General features: G+C 35.7%; 2 protein-coding genes across 2 annotated transcripts; one reads left to right on the forward strand and one right to left on the reverse strand.

Moving 5' to 3' along the window:
• Nucleotides 1-4: 4 nt before the first annotated feature.
• LOC141656968 (polyubiquitin 11) lies at nt 5-1,494 on the forward strand. The gene is made up of 2 exons (XM_074464062.1): nt 5-175; nt 668-1,494. Exon 2 carries the CDS (start codon nt 668-670, stop codon nt 1,355-1,357), a length of 690 nt encoding a protein of 229 aa, XP_074320163.1. The 5' UTR covers nt 5-175; the 3' UTR covers nt 1,358-1,494.
• A 532-nt stretch (nt 1,495-2,026) lies between these two features.
• Nucleotides 2,027-12,155, reverse strand: LOC141656966 (DEK domain-containing chromatin-associated protein 2-like). The gene is made up of 12 exons (XM_074464061.1): nt 12,045-12,155; nt 10,847-11,736; nt 10,733-10,766; nt 9,684-9,763; nt 6,553-6,612; nt 5,818-5,928; nt 5,272-5,352; nt 5,092-5,160; nt 4,003-4,525; nt 3,453-3,565; nt 3,065-3,095; nt 2,027-2,501 (listed from the first exon to the last, which is right to left on the reverse strand). The coding sequence occupies exons 2-12, from the start codon at nt 11,663-11,665 to the stop codon at nt 2,338-2,340; spliced, it is 2,085 nt and encodes a 694-aa protein (XP_074320162.1). The 5' UTR covers nt 11,666-11,736; nt 12,045-12,155; the 3' UTR covers nt 2,027-2,337.
• Between the last annotated feature and the right edge of the window lie 8,856 nt (nt 12,156-21,011).

Here is a 21,011-nt window from a genome sequence, read left to right on the forward strand (position 1 = left end):
TCCTAATAATTTGGAAAAAAGATTACTTATCAAGTCCGCAAACAAACCTTATAAATACCAACCCATCACCTTAGGATTTCTTCATCTCTCAATTTATAATCAATTACGAAATCCCCAAATCAATCTTAACATCTCAATTCTTCTTCGATTATCAAATCATCAATCTCATCTCAAGGTATAATCTTCTTTTCCTTTTTCTTTCAATTAGTTAACTTAATTCTATGATCGCTGATTGTTCTCGTTCTTCATTTAATTTCATATAGTTCTAAATCTAGTTCAATTATTGTTTTTGAATTGAATTTGTGTTCGCGATCTTTTTTTGTTAGGGTTCATACGCTGTTGTTTGCGTAGGCACAATTTTGTTGATTTATTATCTTTAATTTATCGGCGATTAACCTAATTAATTGACTAGAATTGAAATTGTAGCTGTTTTGTTTATGTTTTAATCGATTATTTTCTTAGTATTAATGATTAATGATTTTCGATGATTAATTGTTGATAAACTTGATGAGGTTTTACTGTTTGTTAAATTGATTAAACATGATGATTGAGTTTATCAATTTTATGTTTAATGTACAAGTTGTGTTTATATGATTGTGCGGTAATTCTTCTCAATTGAAGATTTTGTGTGTTCCGAAGTCTAATTGGAGATTTTAATTATGTGTAGATGCAAATCTTTGTGAAAACCCTAACTGGCAAGACAATTACCCTCGAGGTCGAGAGTTCCGACACCATTGATAATGTCAAAACCAAAATTCAGGACAAGGAGGGCATTCCTCCAGACCAGCAGAGGTTGATCTTCGCAGGCAAGCAACTTGAGGATGGTCGAACTCTCGCTGATTATAACATTCAGAAAGAATCTACCCTTCACCTTGTGCTTCGTTTGAGGGGTGGCATGCAGATTTTCGTGAAAACCTTGACTGGAAAGACCATTACCCTCGAGGTTGAGAGCTCTGATACCATTGACAATGTCAAAACTAAAATTCAGGATAAGGAAGGTATTCCCCCAGATCAGCAGAGGCTGATCTTTGCTGGTAAGCAGCTTGAGGACGGCCGCACTTTAGCAGATTATAACATCCAGAAGGAATCCACCCTTCATTTGGTGCTCCGTTTGAGAGGAGGGATGCAAATTTTCGTGAAAACCCTTACCGGGAAGACAATCACCCTAGAAGTGGAGAGCTCTGATACTATTGACAATGTTAAGACAAAGATACAGGATAAGGAAGGGATCCCACCAGATCAGCAGAGGTTGATCTTTGCAGGGAAGCAGTTGGAGGATGGCCGCACTCTGGCTGACTACAATATTCAGAAGGAGTCGACCCTCCACCTTGTTCTTCGTCTTCGTGGTGGTTTCTGAGCCGATCTTTATTTGACTATGTTGGTGTTTGAACTTTGAACTAGTTCCCTTTTCATTGTATGAGGATAACTTTCCTTGTTGTTTGGTGCTGATGAACTCGTACATTCAACTTGAATAAAAGTCCTATTTGTGTCTAATTTTGTGTTGTGGCTTTCCATTAAAGTCCCTTGACTAATGAAAGCCGCCTTAGTCTGTGCGTAGAAGGCAATTATCGTCGAAGACATGACTTCCTCAATTATCGTCTAATAAAAGCCGAGTACGTCAGTGCGTAGAAGGCAATTATCGTCGAAGACATGATTTCAAAGTGTAGAAGTCAATTATCGTCGAAAAGTCGAGATAAGTAAATCTCGTCTCCCTTGTTACCAAGGATTACACATTATTAGGATCAAGATGAGTAAATCTCTCCCTTCCCAAGGATTAAACATTATTAGGATTTAGGATGGATCCGGCATTCTTTTGCTCCCACCTCTTTGATTTTTATTTCCTCAATTGGACCATAATTCAAAAAAAAAACATCTAGACTTAATAAAATACCGCTTTACGGCGGATATCAACTCATCAAGTGGTGGTATAGTGTCAAATTAACACTATAAACATCACTGTTTTACGAACTTGACTGGCTTCACCAAGAAATGATAAACCAGAATAGTGCGCGCGAGTTGTGCATAGTTGCATGGCGCAGAAATGGTTTGTTGATATTCAGGAAGCTTGAAATGTAAAACCTACATATTCATAAACGAGTATACATCATAACCGTATCTTGTGCCATCAAAAGCCTAGTTTGCTTACCAGCAGGCAGCAACAAATATCAACAAATTACAGCTAATAGTACAGACAAACTGATCATCATGAGGCACAACTAGAAGTTAACAATTATCTATTTCTAATTTCCCCGTCGAAACCCGGGGGAAGGGGGAGAAAAGAGGCACTATCTGGTAATTACATCTATTACACAATTCTGCCCTCCCCCTTATTATACTTCAGGTTTTGACCTTTTTAGCTGGGGGATGTGCTTCATCTTTTTCAGCATCCTCGTCATCTCCCTCTTCATCATCAGCTTCATCGGCTAATTTTGTGAGTTCATCTTGTATCATAAGTTTGATTGATTGCTTTCTTGATGTAAGATCCGTACTGAATTGAGTGGCTGCCGGAATGAAGAAATTTCTGTTAGTAAAACAGTCTATACAAGAATGCTTCTTGAGCAGCTCCTAAAATGAAATGTTCGGCCACTTCTGTCTCAAATTGATAAAAGAGGTGAGTGTTGATCACTTTAAAACTCAAGGGGATTCTCCTTTTGCCAACTCATTTTAGTATAAAATCCCCTAGGAGGAGGTGGCCAGACCCGTGTAAGTATGATTGAACAATGTATGTTCAGCTCATGGTCTTAAATCTCAGTCAAATCTCAGTCAGAGAGTTGATCATGAAAAGGTCATGGTAACCTTCGAAACCTTGATATCTCAGTCATGGTGCAGCCTAATCTAGGTCATAATAAATGTGGCTCAAACTGCCGAAAAAGATAGTCAAGGTAATCTTCAAACATTGATATCTTTGTCATGGTAGTGTCGTGAAACCTTGTAACCCATATTCAATATTAAGATAAGTGCAGAAGATGTCATCTCATGCCATGCAGGCAGTTGTACTATAATAATAAAATGTGCCATATCTAGTAGGTCAAACGAGGACAACGGTCAACAGAAGGGGACATACCAAGCTGCTTCAGAATATCCGTGAATGTTGCCTGTAGACATTTCCAGATGAAAAGCATATTAGAGGAAGCTAAAATGTAACAATCCGCTATCCACAGCATGTAAACATTATCCACATTCATATTTTGATCCCAGTGGTCTAGACTCTAGAGATTAATTTCATGCAGCAATATATGTATTTCAATCTCAACATTCAGCACAATGGCTTAATCACAAGGGAGGTGAAGGTGGTAAACTTTTTCAAAGAGCTGCAACTTAGTATAATCATCATGGTTGAACATCAGTATATGTATGGTATACAACAAGAGATGGACTCACTATAAATAAATACAACTATACAAGTCTTGTTCTTAAATAGAATGCTCAAGCAAGGATGTTTTGGAACTCACCGTGTTGAAGTCAACTTCTTTAAGAATGTCGCAAATTGCATTCTTTAGTTCATCATCACTCGGCTTCAATTTCTCTTCTTTGGATTTCCCTTTTCCTGTTGCAGCTTTGTTGCCTTCAGAGACAAAGACAGATGCACACAGTAAACTTCTCTTCTAACTTCTAGGGTAAAAATTTTCATGTATTAACACCTACATAATTATATATTTCTGGTTCTGAAAATGACTTCTCACAAGCAGCTATTTCTAAAGGTTATGGGGCATATTGCTAAGACACTTGAAAGAAGAGAGAAAATCTCAAGCATCAACCTAGGACCACAGGATTGGCACAACTCTCAATGAATCGTGAACCAGTTAGAGCACATTCGTATCAATGTACTATGGTGTTTACTTGGAATCTATAAATCATATATGGAGTAATCTATAAATGGTGTTGTATCAACCAGTGTGAATCTCTCCAGACACATTTGCATGAAACCGGTGATCAATAGAATCTTCTAAATGGTGCTTGAGAAAGCATTCAATATATGTTGCTCAAGCTCAGAAAGTTTACCAGACTTTTCCTTCGTACTTGACTTCTTTGAAGCTGAGGACTTCTCCTTTTTAGGTTCTTCATTTTTCTTCTCCTTCTTAGGCTCTTCATTTTTTTTCTCCTTCTTAGGCTCTTCATTCTTTTTCTCCTTTTTTGGCTCCTCAGTCTTCTTTTTCCTTGAAAACACCTTAGGAGTTGTGTCATCGCCATCACTGGTCATTGAACGGCTAGCAGATGATTTTCTGGAGGTCCCTTTTGGGGTTGATCTAGGTTTCTTAGGAGTGATGACTTCTTTATTGGTAGCTTTACCAGAAGATGCAATACTAGGAGTCTTTTTCTTAGTTTCTTTCTTTGATTTCCCTGCACTCACTTTCCCTTTTTCAGTTTTTTCTTCAGAATCGTCAATTTTCTCTTCACTCTCAGAATGCTCAGAATTCTCATCCTCTGATCTTTCAGCGGTCCCATTCTCTTTCTCCTCATGCTCACTTCCATCCTCTTCCTCAGACTCATCATCAGCCAATTGTTCAGCCACTTTCTCTTTTCTCTGCAATCATGCAATTCAATTAAAAAACCAATTAATAATGGACAGCAACCATATTGGCAAAACTTGTCAGGCTCACAAAGCAAAATGCATAATTTTATTCACTGTAACAGTAAGTAATGACCCAAATGCTTCTTGAATAAATTGAATACTTAAAGGCCACACTCCTAATGAAAAACTGAAAAGTCAACCCTCAGCAGGGATAACGTGTTCCCCTTTGGCTCGAGGCCGTGGTTAAGGGGCGCCAGCATAGGAGGATAATTTAATTTCTGATGGGAAGAGGTCATAATTCTGCTTTTCCCTTTGTAACCTTTACATGGTTATATCTACTAAGGTATCAAGGTGCTCTAGAAGAAGAAATAAGCAGTAAACAGTACTATAATCTACTACTGAGTCTACATTTACTGTACAAGTGAATGGTCAAAATTTTAAGTAACTATGAAATAAATGTTCCCCAAATCGACTAGACGTGTGCCTTGTGTCATCACTTCACACCTTTTCAAATGCTACGCCTATTTTTATTTTAAAGGGATCAGGAAGTACAACAGGCGTAGGATGAAAGAGAGAACCTTGCTAGAGCCTTTGGGCGTAGCCGAAGTAGATCCTGATTTTGTGGCAGGCCTCTTGCGCTTTCTGCCCTGAAAAAGAGTGATGCCAAATGTCAACACAGCTTTTAACAAAGTAACATAAATTTTGTAAGCAGACAAAAGCAAATGTACATCTGTCAGCTTTGACTCTATGAGACAAACCTGATCTTGCTCAGCAAGTAAAACAGTAGTTGTAGCATGAGGAGCCACCAAAAAATCCAACAGCTTGGCAACAATATCTTCCTTCACAGCAAAAATGTAACAAATTCAACCCACTAAGGTATCCACGAAAGGTCAATAAAAACAAAAATGAACGTGAAGTAAAATAGAAGTTAGCAACATCACGTCCGTGAAGTTCAAAACATCACTCAATACCGGCCTTCATCTGCCAGACTGTCAATGAAGACAGGCACACAAGTACTATAAACAACGTTACTCCAGTGCCTCAAGAGTTTCCACAAGTTGCGAGGTAGGAGGGAGGAGGGGTCATCGGATGTACGCAGCACTACCCTTGTGTTAGCAACAGAAAGAGGCTTTTCGAATGACCCAGAGTGAAAATTGAAACTTTTTAACTACTCAACACTCAATTTGCTTCCCAGGCCAAAGCAAAATATCACAATAAGAATTACCCAGAGCAGGAGACAATTAGAATGATCACGAGTTTCAAAATTAAAAAAAGAACCCAAAGTCTGATTTCATTGGGCGTACCTTTCTAGGGGAGGCCTTGCTCATTGGGATATCAAGCACATCACAAAATTCCAGCAACTTCTCTTTGACTATCTTGTCAAGTTTCTCCTTTATTTTCAGCTTTTGTTTCTCCTGCAACGGTACTTGATAACATAAGAGCTCCAGCTACGCACTTCGAATTAAGTGCAGTAACATTTAATGCAAAAGCAGTGAAAATGATCTGTATAATTAGATGAAGCTTATAGGTCAAGTTGTGTACACACTTTACTCTGTAGACATTTGTATATATCCTAAGAAAACTTATATGTCCTTTGTTTGAAGAGAAGGATTTAGAGGAAAAAGAAGGGAAGCAATCTCCCTTGTTTGGATAGCAATATGCCAATATGGGATCGACAGAAATGAAGAGGGAGGGAAATGGAGGGACCCATTTTCCATCCCACAAGCCAAATTAAATCCATCAATATAGGAAAGATTTGGATGCCCAGATGACTGCCTCCAGATAAGTGACGAATCACTAAAAGATGGCGAGCAGGCACATGTAAATAATTGCTTTGTTCTCTGTTTGACACGAATGACAATCACAGAGAAAAAGGATTTCGATTAGCTTAGTTCCTCACACTAAGTTTAAATTGAGCAAAAAACCAAGAACATACACAAAAGATGACAAGGCATATTAGCGACATGTTAACCCACTACATTATGTAGTAGTTTTTTTTTAGTTGAAAAGGAGGGCACTAAGGTAGTGAAGCAGTTTACCTTATCGTCATGCCATACAAAACCAGAAAATCGTGATACATTATGCTTAACTTGAGCCGCCTGCAACAAGAACAAACAGAAAATTTTCAGATTAGTACGATAAGAGAGCTTTATCTGAGGTGCACACTTACGGTAACATTCAACTTGGCTTGCGGACTAGTAAAAATTTAACTTCTCAAAAACACTATACACACTCTTTAATTACATCATTAACATGCAGCAATTCAACATGTGAGCATATTGCGAACAATAAGTTACTAAAGTATGCGGTCCTGTTTAAACCGACACATTGCAGCACATAATCTAGAAAAAGGTATCAAAAGTGAATCTCTCTTCGTGATGTGACTATATAGAATACTTGGAGATTTCCTCCTCTAGCCCGATACTCTTTATTCTTTATATCTCAAAAAATACATTATTCAATTGCATGCAACGATTCAATATTTCAATATGTGAGAAAAGAGCATATTCCAACCAATTGCAAGATACTAGAATATGCTGAGCTTGTACACCAGCCCACTGCAGCAAGTATCAAAAGTTAATTATCTTCTGACTCCTGGTGATATGACTACATAGAATATTTGGAGATTTCGGCTCTGGCCCAGTACTCCGTATATTTCAGAAGGCCAAAACAAATTCATCTAATATAGATTACAATGACTCGCTCGTACCCGTTTGAGTAAATAATTAAAAGCAAATGTGTTTGCTTAACCTATTAACCGCCTACGGCTAACCTTACCATTTCAGCCAGAAAAACGGGCAGTGACTAGAGAATCTGCGTCAATCTCAACGGTACACTTAATTTTAGAACACTACTTTCTATATAGATCTGAATTTGACGTTCAAAGTTTATAATTTTCAAAAAGTTGAGGATGGTTGGAGGGCAGAGGTACTTTCTACATAGATCTGAATTTGACGCTCAATATTTATAATTTTCACAATGTTGGGGAGGGTTGGAAGGTAGAGGTGATGGGAAATGAAGCAACGGTGAGGTAGGTTTCAGATGGGGTGATGGGGACAAACTTCAGTTTATGCCATATTAGATAGATGTGTAGCAGCGGTAGTAAATGAAAGCCAAAAAATAGAGGCACGTAATTAATAATTGAGATATATTTCCACCATTAACATATAAGAAAATACATGATAGGAATGGAAATTTTGTTTCATTCGCTTTATTACCTAGTATGTTATGTTTTCCGTATCTTTTAATCACCTTATACAAACTTTATGGTTTCACATTGGTTATCGTGAAGACTCTAAATCAATAGTGTACCTTTTGGCTTTATACTGAAACTGCAATGAAATTATTTGCCCTTTTCCCTACCTCTTTTTTTCTCATCGATCCCTTTAGCATGTCTTTCACTACTCTATCATCCTTCACTTCTATTACTTTATTCTTCAACCTCACTAATCTCCACATAACAGACCTCTTGTGACTGTCTTATACCTAAAAGTCGGGGTATCGAATCCGCTCTAATACCATAGAATCGCAAATTATTCGCACATGTTCATACTAATGTTTCATTAAATCGGATGTATCAGGCACTGAATTAATTATGTATCGCATATGTGAATCAAAGTATATTTAGCGAATTAGGTAACCCTGCTTGAAAGCATAAAGCTCCAGCAACCAAAGCGTTTATACAAGATTCGTATAAAATTCTTGTCGAAACAGATTATCTCGTTTTAGAGGCGAACAAGAGACGTTTATTTTTTTGCTTATCATATCTGTACCTCTACCATATAACAAATGACAAGTAGTGTATCACTCGCCACAAACAGTAAGCAAAATTGCTTCAATTTCTCTTTTTTATTAACTTTCAAAACGTTTTCCATATATTGTGGATTTGTGGTTATTAGAGGCTAACATGAGAACGCTCTTTCTCCCAGACACTGCCTCCATCCTCCCTTCCCCTTCTCATATCCTCCCAGTCCCCTGCCACATCTGATGGCATTCCCTCTTCTCATTAGCACACCATTACTTTCCCCACTGGCCACTACCACAATTTCTCATAATCACCTTCTCGTTCCTGTCACCTTCACTGCTCCTCACTCTACCTTCACCCATCCTTCATCAGCCCTTACACAGCAAGAAACATCCCTTGTACAGTTGTAACTTGCAACCGCCTCTTTTCGTCTACTTGAAGACTCCACCAACCTCTAGTTTTCACTCTCCAACCCATACCTTTTTTTAGTGTGGCCATGTATACTAACCATTTTCCACTTTCAAGCGCGGATGTTTACCATACATACCTTCATGCTGGTGGTGGTGGTGGTGTGAGTGTGTTCGGGGGGGGGGGGGGGGGATTTTATTCACATTCAATAATACCCACCCACCTTCTCAGACTCTCGCACACAAAGAAATAAAAGAGCAAAAAAAAGTACTATCTCCACTTTTCCTACATTTAGGTTCTTCAATCAATCAACATCCATGAATATATTCTGCCATTTCGAAGATTTTTCAAATTTTAGTTAACTAATAGATATTTAAAATTTAGATGAACTACCTAAAACTGTTAATTTGAAATAGTGAATTTGCTTAAAATTTATGATTCCCACAAGTTATTGTCTAACAATTTGCTTATAAAAAACCAATTTGGTCCATTTGGCAGGTCAGGTCCATTCAAATTTCGGTCCGGTTCAGTAGTTCGTCCACCTTTTTGCCTTAGTTCAATCTCGGTCCACCTAGTTCAATCAGGTCTAGTCCTATTTCAGTCCGGTCCCGACAGTAGAGACCCTCAGGCGGCTCTTCAGGATTCACATCAACATCTAGAGAGTTCCAACGTACAATAAATAAATAAAAAACAACTCGAAATTGAACTCTTCAAGAACAGTCTCTAAATGCCAAGATACACAGAATAAAAATGTATATGAAACAAATGGAAATGCATAAGGAACACACACACACAAAGGAACATAAGGATGAAAATTGGTGGTCGTTAATTAAGCCATGCTCTCATATCTAGTGTACTACTAAGTACTAACAAGAAACATTGGATTTCACTTGTTTAACCACTCAAATATGAATGTAGTGAATTTCAGGATCAAGAACGGGATCCAACTAGACAGAATGAGACTGTGCTCTATAGGGGAAGACTTCTATATAAGACAAATATATTGGTTTCACACACCTTTCCTCTTCTCCCATACAGAATGGTATGAAGCAACTTAAATGTCTCCTCAGTCTTTTTCCTTGACAGCTTGTATGCAACTGTAATTCAAAATATGTCAGTACAGCATAAACCTACATATAATGCAACGTCATCAATCAGAAATTCAGAAGCAAGTGTAGATAATTCAGGTGATCATGAAATACTATACCGCTTCACATACTAACTCTATACTGGTAAGCACACATGTGCATAATACCAGAGAATCGCGTTACAATCTACAGCTCAACATATTGCATCAATTCGAATGAGCATAACTGCACATGCTTACCGTGTGATACAGAAGTTTAACACAATTTGCAGACAAAGGTATATACAATACAAATGATTAGAAAGCAAAAAAACTACATTAGTGACTATTATGAAGATACTCGGAGAAGTCTTATAGCTTAGTGGGAGAGAAAGCTCTGTCCAGAGAGAGAACTTTTTGCCAAAACTATACATAGAATTCGATCCCGTCACAAAAAATTACTATGCTCATATGCGGCCAACCAGGTTTTAAAATAGTTGCCGAACAGAAAAATTAATTATCTTTTGTCAAAGAGTAAATATATATTACCAAACCACTCAAGTACTCTTGACTAATCAATGAAACAAACCCAGGCTTCACTGATCTCCCTAGACAATAACCAATGTGAAAATCTATAATTTAAAATTAAAAGGCATGCAGAACTTGGTAGTTCTCTAAAACAAATATTATATGCAAATGAATAAGGTACTAATTATCATCAGTATACTGCACAAACTAATTTCCTTGTTATATACGGAAGAGTTAGTGATGATCACACTGATATCCTTGGACAAAAATCACTCGATCCAATTAAACCGCCATTCAGTTCAAGAAAATCACAAAACCAAACTGCGCAAACAAATCTATTAAGATTATGATTTTATTAATACACAGCCATGAGCATTGGAGTAGTAATGCATATAAACAAGAAGTTATCAAAAGGGACATTCCTACATATATGAAAAGGAGCGATTCAGAGGAAAAAGAGAAAGATTCATACTATTGGGTATGTCTTTCAGTTGCGTGCCGCAACCCTGCAATATCAAGCTAACACTTCAGTAAAAATATAAAAATGGCCAGTTAAAAAAAATGCATGAGGCTTAGGGCATTCCACCTTCTCGATGTGAAGTTCCCTAGAAGTATCTTTCTCAATTGCTGCAACCAACCTTTCAACAGATTTCCTCTCACGTACTGGACGGTCAATAATAGGAGTCCTCGGTTCCAGCTCCTTTTCAACAACTTTTTTCTTTCTGTCAGAACTCTTATCTCGATCACTGTTTACCCTACTGCGTTTTTTTGAACCCTTCCCTTCCTTCTCATCTGTTTTCTCCTTCTCTTTCTTGTCTTCCTTATCCTCATCACTTTCCTTCACCTCATCACTTTCCTTTGGTTCTTCGCTATCCTTTACATTTTCATCTTCTTCCACCTCTTCACTTACCTTGGCCTCGTCATTTTCCGTTACTCCTTTATCATTTTCCTTTGCTTCTTCACTTTCCTTTGCTTCTTCACTGTCCTTTACCCCTTCACTTTCTTTTCCATCTTCACCTTCCTTAATCTCTTCTGTTTCCTCAACTTTCTCATCTTCAGACTCGGCCACTTTATCCATTTTCTCATCTGAACCATCCGTTTTCCCCTCTGTCATACCTTCCTTGTTGTCATCTTTATCCAAGTTTTCCTCCACTTCCATTGCCTCAGTCTTAATCTCTTCCTTATCTTCTTCAATATCCGCTTTTTCCTTTACCTTTGTCTCTTCCTCGGCCTTTTCTTGCTTCTCCACAGCCTCCGTATCGTTCTCATCCTTCTTATCTTCCTCCATTTCTTTCACTCCAGTCTCCTCCACCTTCTTCTCCACCCCACTCTCATCCGAAGCCCCCGACTCAACATCACTTTTCACCACCTCCTTCACTTCCGCCTTCGTATCCTCCTCGCCCATTATAAACACCTTCCACCACAGAAAACTCAAATCACACTATTCTCTCCCTACAACCTCGGCAATTCCAGAATCTACGCAACGAAACCGTAAATATCAGTTCTTTAACCTAAAATCACATCTTTCAAATCACACACCACAAACCCAAGAATCTTGCCAATGCACAAATAAGAGATTGCCGAGATTACAAGCTAAAACACATTAAAAATAATAATAATAATAATAATAATTACTTACAAAATGCACAAAAATTGGAAACCCTAATGCTGACGAACGGTAACATTTTGCGTCTATAATTAACCGCGAAAAAGGCGAATTGAAGAGGAAAACAGCGAAAATTGATAAAATTGAAATGAAAATTACAGGAAATCGAAAAACTTACATTGAATTAATGGCGGATTAATGGAGATTCGAAGGTTCGAAAAGAGCTTGTTCGACGACTTGCACTATTATCACTCTCTCCTCTTTGTTTTGTTTTGCTGCTATTATGAATAAAATATTAATGAAGGGTATTTTCGGCAATATAACTATATGGCATCTTTGGGGAATGGAAAGTGTATTTTAAATTAGGGTATTTTGGGAAATTTGGTGGTCTTTTAGTTCTTATGTTTGGGGTGTTTTTGGGTCTTGGGTTGTCAATTCGGGTTTGGGTGTGAAATTTTTGGCGGATCATGAATGAATTTGGAGGGGGCTTATCGTGTCATTTGTGTTTTTTTGGGGGCATAAACATCTTTTTTTCGGTGTAATATCCGCTTTAGTTTATACTTGAGAGTGACAAGTTTATTAGGACGGTGAAAATCTCTACCAATTAATTTAAATGCTTATAGGTCAGAATGATCGACTTATTTTAATTTTTTAGAATTATATATTAGTGACAATATTGTTTTCGTGGTCAACGCAGCAGTTGACGACAATCAAGTACATTGTAAGATGTAACCACCACAATTGTGTCCTTACTTTTCCGATATTGTTTACGGTAATGTTAAACTCGTTAATAGGGGTGTTTGGTTAGAACTTTTTGAAATGGATTCAATCCATTATAGTGTTTGGTTGGAATGGATTTTATCCATTCCAACTCTTTGGAACCCATGCTCATTTATTACTTCAATCCACCTTATTCTACTACTATATCCATTTTCGAATCGAACCAAACACTTATGAACAGGTATGGAGTTCTAACTCCATACATCTATAGTATCACAATCTATTACAATACTTGAACCAAATGACCCTTAAAAGTTTTTTATTTTTACAAGGTATAATATCTAGATTGATTCTGAAGCATAAGATTAACCTGTTTCGTCATTTTGGATAATAGGGATGAATTGAAGCCACTGATTTTCAAAACAATTCCAAAGATTTGCACAATAATGTCCAATTGAAGTCATAAAGTCGACAACTTTATTGGATTGACAAAAATAGTGTTTAAGAATCACGTCGTCGGGGAAACAAAAATTTCACATATTTGATATTCGATATTTCTCATGAAATTTGTCAAGTATTTTGAATTGAGTTAATACAAAGATTAACTCCTTTAATCATCAACTTTGAGACTTCTATCGATTTAGTTGTTAGAACGCATTTCTTTAATGCAAGAGTATCAACAAAATACTATTACCATATCCGTTTACTCCAAATAACGAAATTACCTTACCGTTATGATTTCGCACAGAGTAACCCAACTATATTTTAGTATCATTTGATCTAATCTAGATTCATTAAAATTAGATTAGGAAAATATTTGTAATGTTTTTCCAACTCTATTTCATCATTATTATTCATATGATTCTTCACTCACTCGCCTATATAAGGATGATTAAAATCTTTAAACTTCTGAAATAATTTTAACTACCTCATGAAAAGAGAGAGCACTTAATTCATAAGTTGGAAAATGTGTAATCCAAATACAAATTGTAATAAGAGGAGTAACTCGTGTGTTTATAATGCGGTGAACTTTATTTTCATTCATCAAATGTGGCACATTAAAATATCGATAAGACAAATAATATGAACCCTTAACAACGATACTATGATCTAGCGATCTAATCACTTTTAAGTCTCTAACCAACCTGAGGATGTTGGATCACCTGATGAGTAGTATTTTAGTCGTATTTTACCCCGCATTTATACCCTATTCCGACTCGATTTTGCGTGCTTAAATGATTAAAAAGCTAGTTTCATTAACTAATTTAATAGTAATTAGTTATCTTAATTATGTTTAATCATTAATCGGATTTAATACATTATTAGTATAATTATTATTTTATTAATAACGTGGGTAGGTGAGACGAAAAAGGAAGTCGGAGTTGCGAGTCGGATTTTGAGAAGGAATATCGGAGGGTGAAAATAAGCTAAGTATGGGAAACAAGCAAGAAACAAGCTATATCGAGCATGTTTGCAGCGGTCTTTGCTGAGCTTTTTCGACCACCTCCGACCACTGTGGCAGCCACCACTCATCACCACTGACCACCCTTCACTTCCTCCATCACAACCCAACCACCCATGGCTACCGCAACCACCCACAACAGCCACCATGAGCCCTTCTTCAACCCTCGTCCGTAAACAATACAAACAACACTTACCTTATACACACGTCCTCCAACCACCATTACAGCCACCCACAACCACCGTGGCCACCACTCATCACCACTACAACCATCACCACAATCACCCAACACCCCACAATCGCCGGCAACCACAACAGTGGCAACCACGACCCGCAACTACCTCCTTAAACCACCTCGCATAAACACACCTGTTTGTCTATGCCGGCAAACCGGCAGCCACCCTCCCCTACCGGTAGGCACCAACAGAGCTTAAATATGTCACTACTCTTATAATAAGACAAGCAATAAATATAATAGTAGGGTTGTTTTATTATGAAAATAGTAACATATTTGACCCGTTTACATCTTTAAACAGATATACCGGTCTACGATAAGACTAATGGTAGAATCAGACAAATCAGTTAGAAAAAATAATCGTAATGATGTACCACATTGACGTTTTTGGACTCTTTCGTCCTTTACTTTAATAATTGATGTCCTAACTCCTAAACACCATCCCCTCATAAACAGCGTTCATGTACGAACGAAATAAATCTTGGCCATTTTCGGTTAAGACGTAACCATGACGGTAATCAATATGTTCAAGGTTCGCAGGGCCGGTCCTCTAAATTTTGAGATCCTAAGCCAAAATTATAAAATAGGGCCCTTTAGAAATTTTGTTCTAACCAATTCACGTGTCATTTCCAATACAATTCAATCTTTAGCGACATCGATTAAAAAACGTGTATGTCGCACCAGTACTTTTTTTTATATTCAAGTGGTGACCCTTACAAGATGGTTAAAACTTAAAATCTACATATGTGTACCATAGGAAAATTCCTCCATTTTAGCTATTCAGTGAAAATTTTATAATTCAATTCTTTTAACGTCAAAAAATTGTAAAAGATCGAAATTATTTCAAATATGGAGTAGATTATTACCTCTGTTAGATGAGTCCTTTGAGTGTATCACTTGTGTTTTAAAATTTTTGATGAAAAGTAGTCATAAAGGATAGAACACAAGACAATCCACAATTTGGTAAGATGGTTAAACACTAGACTACTTTCCTAATTGAGAGTTTACATGTAATAATTCTAATTGACAAAAGGCTCAGGCTATAGCCTACATAGTGGACTTCTAGTTCCGCAATTGAGCCCCTATCAGACTTGGGCCCTTGTCAAAAAACCCCATCAAACAGGCCTCAGGGCCGCCCTGAAGGTTCGAATACCCGACTCCTAGATTATACTCCCTTCATTTAACTTCACACTACATATTTGCTTTTTCATGTTTGTCAAGGTGTGTTTTTACGCGGTAAATATCTTTAACTATGTATTTGCAAAAATTATAAAAGTTAAATATTTTTAACGTATTTCTAAAGATGAATCAAACAAGATCTCACATGAATATATTGTCACTTACGTATTGAGAGAAAATTGAAATTAAAGGCTCACTTGTGAATAGTGTACAAAATAGAAATGTGTAGTGTGGAGTTTAATAGAAGAAGTACTCCCTCTATTTCACCAAGGCCATGTTCCACATTATTTTTGGGAAGTATTAAGATGATGAGAATATGTGGAGGAAAATGAAATATAAGTATATAACCTGGATTACTAGTGATCGACTAATAAAGATCACAACTACTCGACTAACAAGCAAAGTGAAATATCTATGAATTTGTCATTTTAAAAAGTGGTGGGAATACTAACTTCGTCTCACTTAATTATTTACCTTTTATATTTATTGTTTTTCTATTTACGGATCTTTTGTATTCAATATGAGTGTATTTTAATCAAATATAAATAAACTAATGTAGATCCCGCGCAAATGCACGGTAAATATAGGGCTTTTAATTTTTAGTATATTAGTTATAGATTTTAGATTTATATCTCGCGAATTTTTATAAAAAATAACTAATATTAAAATTAATCAACAGAATTGAATAATTCCATGAATTGTGTTTTTTATGAAAATATTTTAACTACATCAAATTTTTTAAAAAAATCTTTTTTCGCCATGAAGTTAATAATAAGAGATACCGTTTTTATGTATAGATTATTTTAAATGGAAAATTAGTTTAATAAATGAAAATCTAGTTTGTTTCCATATATAAGTTTGAACAATTTAAAGGGAAAACTTTAGAAAATATGTATTCTCTTAATATATATAAGGATTTATACTTTTAAAATTTGCATCTCATTAATATTTATCAGCTCGGTCCATTGTATTTTGATATGAAAAACTAATAAAAAAATTTATTTAAGTTGTGAATTTTTTTTAGTGAATGTTTTTTGTTACGAAGCTAATAGTAAGCATGTGGCAAGTTATTCTCTACCATAATAATTATTGCATTACTGAAAAATTTAGTAACTTATACTTTATAATTTAATAATTTAATCTTATTTTAATGAAAAACCATAATTATGAATTTATTTTAAAAAATTAGAGTTTATTTATAAGAATTCATTGAAAAGATAATAATGTAATGAAAGAAAATTTTATTTATTACCTTATTTAGCTAGATACTTTTTGGAGGGAAAATTAAGAGAATTTTTATTCTCTTAGTAGTAGGGGGATGATGAATAACTTTCTCCATGAAACTAAGGGGGCGTTTGGTTAGAGAAAGGGAAAGGGAAACGAAATTAGAAAGGGTAAGAGGGGAAAAGATAAGGGATTACCTAAAACTTAACTAGTTGTTTAGTTACATCAATAAAATAAAGTGTGGTGGGTTGTGGTTTGTTTTGGTATGCGGGCGGTGGTTTAGGTGGGGTGGTGGTGGTGGTGGCATCATGGTGGTGGTGGTGGCAGTAGGTTGGCTATGGTGGTGGTGATGGTGGTGGCGGCGTCATGGTGGTTGTGGTGATGGTGTTGTGGTGGTGGTTTATATGGGGTGGCTATAGTGGTGGTTTTGGTGGTGGTGGTGGTGGCGGCGGCGTCGTGGTGACGTCATGGTGGTTGTGGTGGTGGTGATGGTGGTAGTGGCGTCATGGTGGTTGTAGCGGTGGTGGCGACTAGTGTAGTGAGAGTCGCAAGTGTAGTGGCAAGTAAATAAGGTGGTTGAAGGGTAACAAAGGTAATGAAATCTCATACCTTGGGGGGTGAGGGGGGTAAGGAATTAGATGGATTGAAGGGTAATTGAGGGAGTTTCATTCTCTTTGTTTGTGTCAAACAAACACTAACAAAGAAAATCAATAACTTTGTTTCTCTTTCTCTCTTATAGACCTCCAACCAAACGCCCCCTAAATTAATGAAATGACATTGGTGTTTATTTCCTAATAAGCCAATTAAAGAATTAGTGGAGTACTTGTTATTAGGCAAACAACATTACATTTTTTTACATTTCATTACCCAATTTCTACGGTTAAGACGAAGTTATCGTAACAATAGATTGCGGGTTAAAAAATAAAAACGCCTTCCCTTATGTCCTAAAAAAAATTAGGTTTCATTATTCTAATAAATTCTCCTGAAAATCAAGTAAAATACCAACATTAAAAAAACAGCTCAGAATTAAATTAATCATTACATAAAAAACCAGAAAGTATTACATTATTTTTGATCATAACATTTCTTTTTTAAAAAAAAAACATCACTAATTCAGTCATTCTTATAACTTTCACTGAAAACCTCCGGTTGTCCAGCAACATAATCCAACAACCCTTCAGCAGCTTTCTCACCAGGAGCATCGGTCGCCTGTGGCGTAACCCGACTAAACACAACACCAACAGCCAAAAATAGAGCCGTTGAAGCCAAAAGCGGCCAGAAAAACCCCAACAAATCAATAAACCTCGGCGCCATCGTCGCAACGATATAAATTAATATTATTACTATTATTCCAATTAAAGCATGGAATTTAAACTTCAATAACTTTTCTTGGATCTCCATTTTTGTAGGGTTTTTATGGGTTTTTGATTGATTGAAGAAAGATTCTGGGATTTGGGAGTATATAGTGGAGAGAGGGGGAATAATTAGGGATTGAATGAGAGGAAAGTAAGGGAGGAAAGAAAAGAGGGGAAAGGGGAAAGATAATCTAGCTTTGCAGAGATTCTCTGAGAGATGTGTTGGGTTATGTAATTAAAAATTGTCAATGTTTTTTGGTGTTATTGGGTTAATTTTAGTTTAACTTTTCACCTGCCAAACGGTCTCTATCTACTCTAATCTGTACGGAGTAATAAACAGGCCCGGCCGTAAACATTATTCCGTTGTAAAAACTTTGATAAGTCTCTCTCCTGGTATCGAGAAGGCAAAATGAATTGAAAAATTCTTGGGTACACCCGGTGTACAAGATTATTGTACACCCTAGCCAATGATAAACCTTTAATCATATTCCACTTAGATTTTGCTTTGTTATTTAAGGAAAATGTGGGTAATTCTAATATTCTTATTGGCTAGGGTGTACGGTGACGTGGTACACCGGGTGTACCTAAGAATTTTTCAAATGAATTTTGTAGGGAATAACAAGATGAAGTTATTATTTGATCTATCTTAAACTTTACGACCGAAGTTAAAACCTTAGTTGATGTTAGTCAAACCGTCTTAAATTAAAACGTCTCATAACCTCGTTTCATTTCTACCACTAATTTATTTGGTTGTATCTAGGGGTGTTCACTGGTCCAGAATCAGACCATTTTGACCCGCAGACTGGACGACCACCTACCCCAAAACCGAAGACTAGACCAGACCAGAACCCTTTAGGTCCAGTTTTGAACTGGTTTGGACCGGTAGGTCTAGTTTATGAACAACCTAATTGTGTCAGCCTCGTTGGTTAAGATGGTCTTAAGCAAGATTAATGAGAAATCTTTTAGTTTGAGATAAACTATCAAGGTTCATAGATCTCCTTGATTAAAATTGACGATATAAGCGTCTTCTGTGGCACCGTCATATGATATAACAGAAAAAATAATAATTTTAGGTTAAAAATGGTCACGTTTTCCATTGTCGCACCAGAAAATAGTTGCCGAAGAGATTATACGGGCCTGACCACTTGATAATAGGTTTTAAGTTCAAATCCTCAACCACGCGATATAGTAGGATTTATGTGGCTCATTTGACTAAAAAAATGAAATTATGTAGTGTATTGCAGAGTACTCCGATTTATGCAATTAGTTTTATGTGATATTATTATCAAACTAGTTTGAATGCCCATGCGTTGCAACGGGATAATTAACTTATTTATAATGCAAAAAAAAAAAAAAAACGTTATAAGGGTTTATTGTTCATATTTTATGTCTAATGATTTGCTTACATATTATTAAAATATTCTTTCAAAAAAAATAAAAGATTAATATATACGTGAGTTAACTCTTATTTATAATCACCCCACCTTATATTAATCTTTCTATGTGGACAATTATACTATTTATAAGTAATATTCACCAAACTTAGATTATTTTTCTGATGTGGGACATTCTACTATTTATACGTACTATATATTCATCAAACCTGCATTGTTTTTCAGTGTGGGACAAATAACATACTCATAATTACACCATCTTTTTTGCATTTAGTTCGACATCCAACCAGATCCCGAATACCAAATACAGACTTTTGCTACTCATTATATCGAATAGTTATATTTAAATTTAATACTATGATCAAGTACTCTTCATTAATAATGTTCCGACATTAACTTAGTTTGAATGCCCGTGAGTTGCAAAAACAACTTGGTTACTACACGAATTTCACTAAGAAGCTAAAATCGAAGAAGTTAGATTTTTGACAATATTTTATATTTGTCAAAAAATAGGATTTTTTTTTTCTCGAAGAGTAATTGTATGTTTATAAAATATACAATTTTAACAATTTTATATGTTTATTATATGACATTTCGCGTTATAAATATTTCTAAATTATTAGATCTACTTCTATTAGGATTATTTTCTCATATTATTAGATCTACTTCGATTAGGATATTTTCTCATAAATTATTAGATCTACCTTTATTAGAATTATTTTCTCATATTATTATATCTACTTCGATTAGGATATTTTCTCATAAATTATTAAGAAAAAAAAGCTAGATCTACACTTATTAGGATAATGATAATAATTTTATATAAAATTTATTTTATATATAGGAATTCTAACAAAGTTGGACTCTCTAATATCGCTCGAAAAGTTTCTGCTTTATATATATATATATTGATTGTCAGAGAGAGCTCTTAAAAGAGTTTGTATTACTGTCTCTAGAATAATGATCTCTAACCTAAGTTAATCTTTGGAAAAAAATTTAGTTATTCTATATAATATATACTCTGTATTTCTTATTTTATATTTAAGTGGTAATCTAGGAAAGAAAAAGGTGAACACATGGGTACCATTTGTTGAAACTTAAAATTAGGGGTACCATGTGTAATCTATCAAAGTTCAAGGTTACCATGAGAAATTTCCAATATTATAATGATATAGTAGTTAATTAAATTTTCATTTAAAAGAGAGAGAAATCTGTACCAATAACGTTTTTTTTTGCATTATAAATAACTTAATTACCCTGTTGCAACGCACAGACACTCAAACTAAGTTAATGTCGAACATTATTAATGGAGAGTACTTGATCATAATATTAAATTTAAATATAAATATTAGATATAATGAGTAGCAATTGTCCGTATTCGGTATTCGGGATCTGGTTGGATGTCGAACTAAGTGCAAAAAAAATGGTGTAATTCTGAGTATGATATTTGTCCCACATTGAAAAACAATGCAGGTTTGATGAATATAATACTACGTATAAATAGTAAAATTGTCCCACATCATAAAAATAATCCAAGTTTGGTGAATATATTACTTATAAATAGTAGAATTGCACC

Source organism: Silene latifolia, chromosome 5 (genome assembly GCF_048544455.1).
Source record: "Silene latifolia isolate original U9 population chromosome 5, ASM4854445v1, whole genome shotgun sequence".
In the NCBI taxonomy this organism is placed as follows: Eukaryota; Viridiplantae; Streptophyta; class Magnoliopsida; order Caryophyllales; family Caryophyllaceae; genus Silene; species Silene latifolia.

Coding starts and splice junctions, on each gene's coding strand:
- LOC141656966 (XM_074464061.1), bottom strand. CDS start 11,665: ATGGGCGAGGAGGATACGAAGGCGGAAGTGAAGGAGGTGGTGAAAAGT. Junction 3,566..4,002: donor AAGTACGAAGGAAAAGTCTG/GTAAACTTTCTG, acceptor TTGTCTCTGAAG/GCAACAAAGCTGCAACAGGA. Junction 3,096..3,452: donor AAGAAGTTGACTTCAACACG/GTGAGTTCCAAA, acceptor AAATGTCTACAG/GCAACATTCACGGATATTCT.
- LOC141656968 (XM_074464062.1), top strand. CDS start 668: ATGCAAATCTTTGTGAAAACCCTAACTGGCAAGACAATTACCCTCGAG.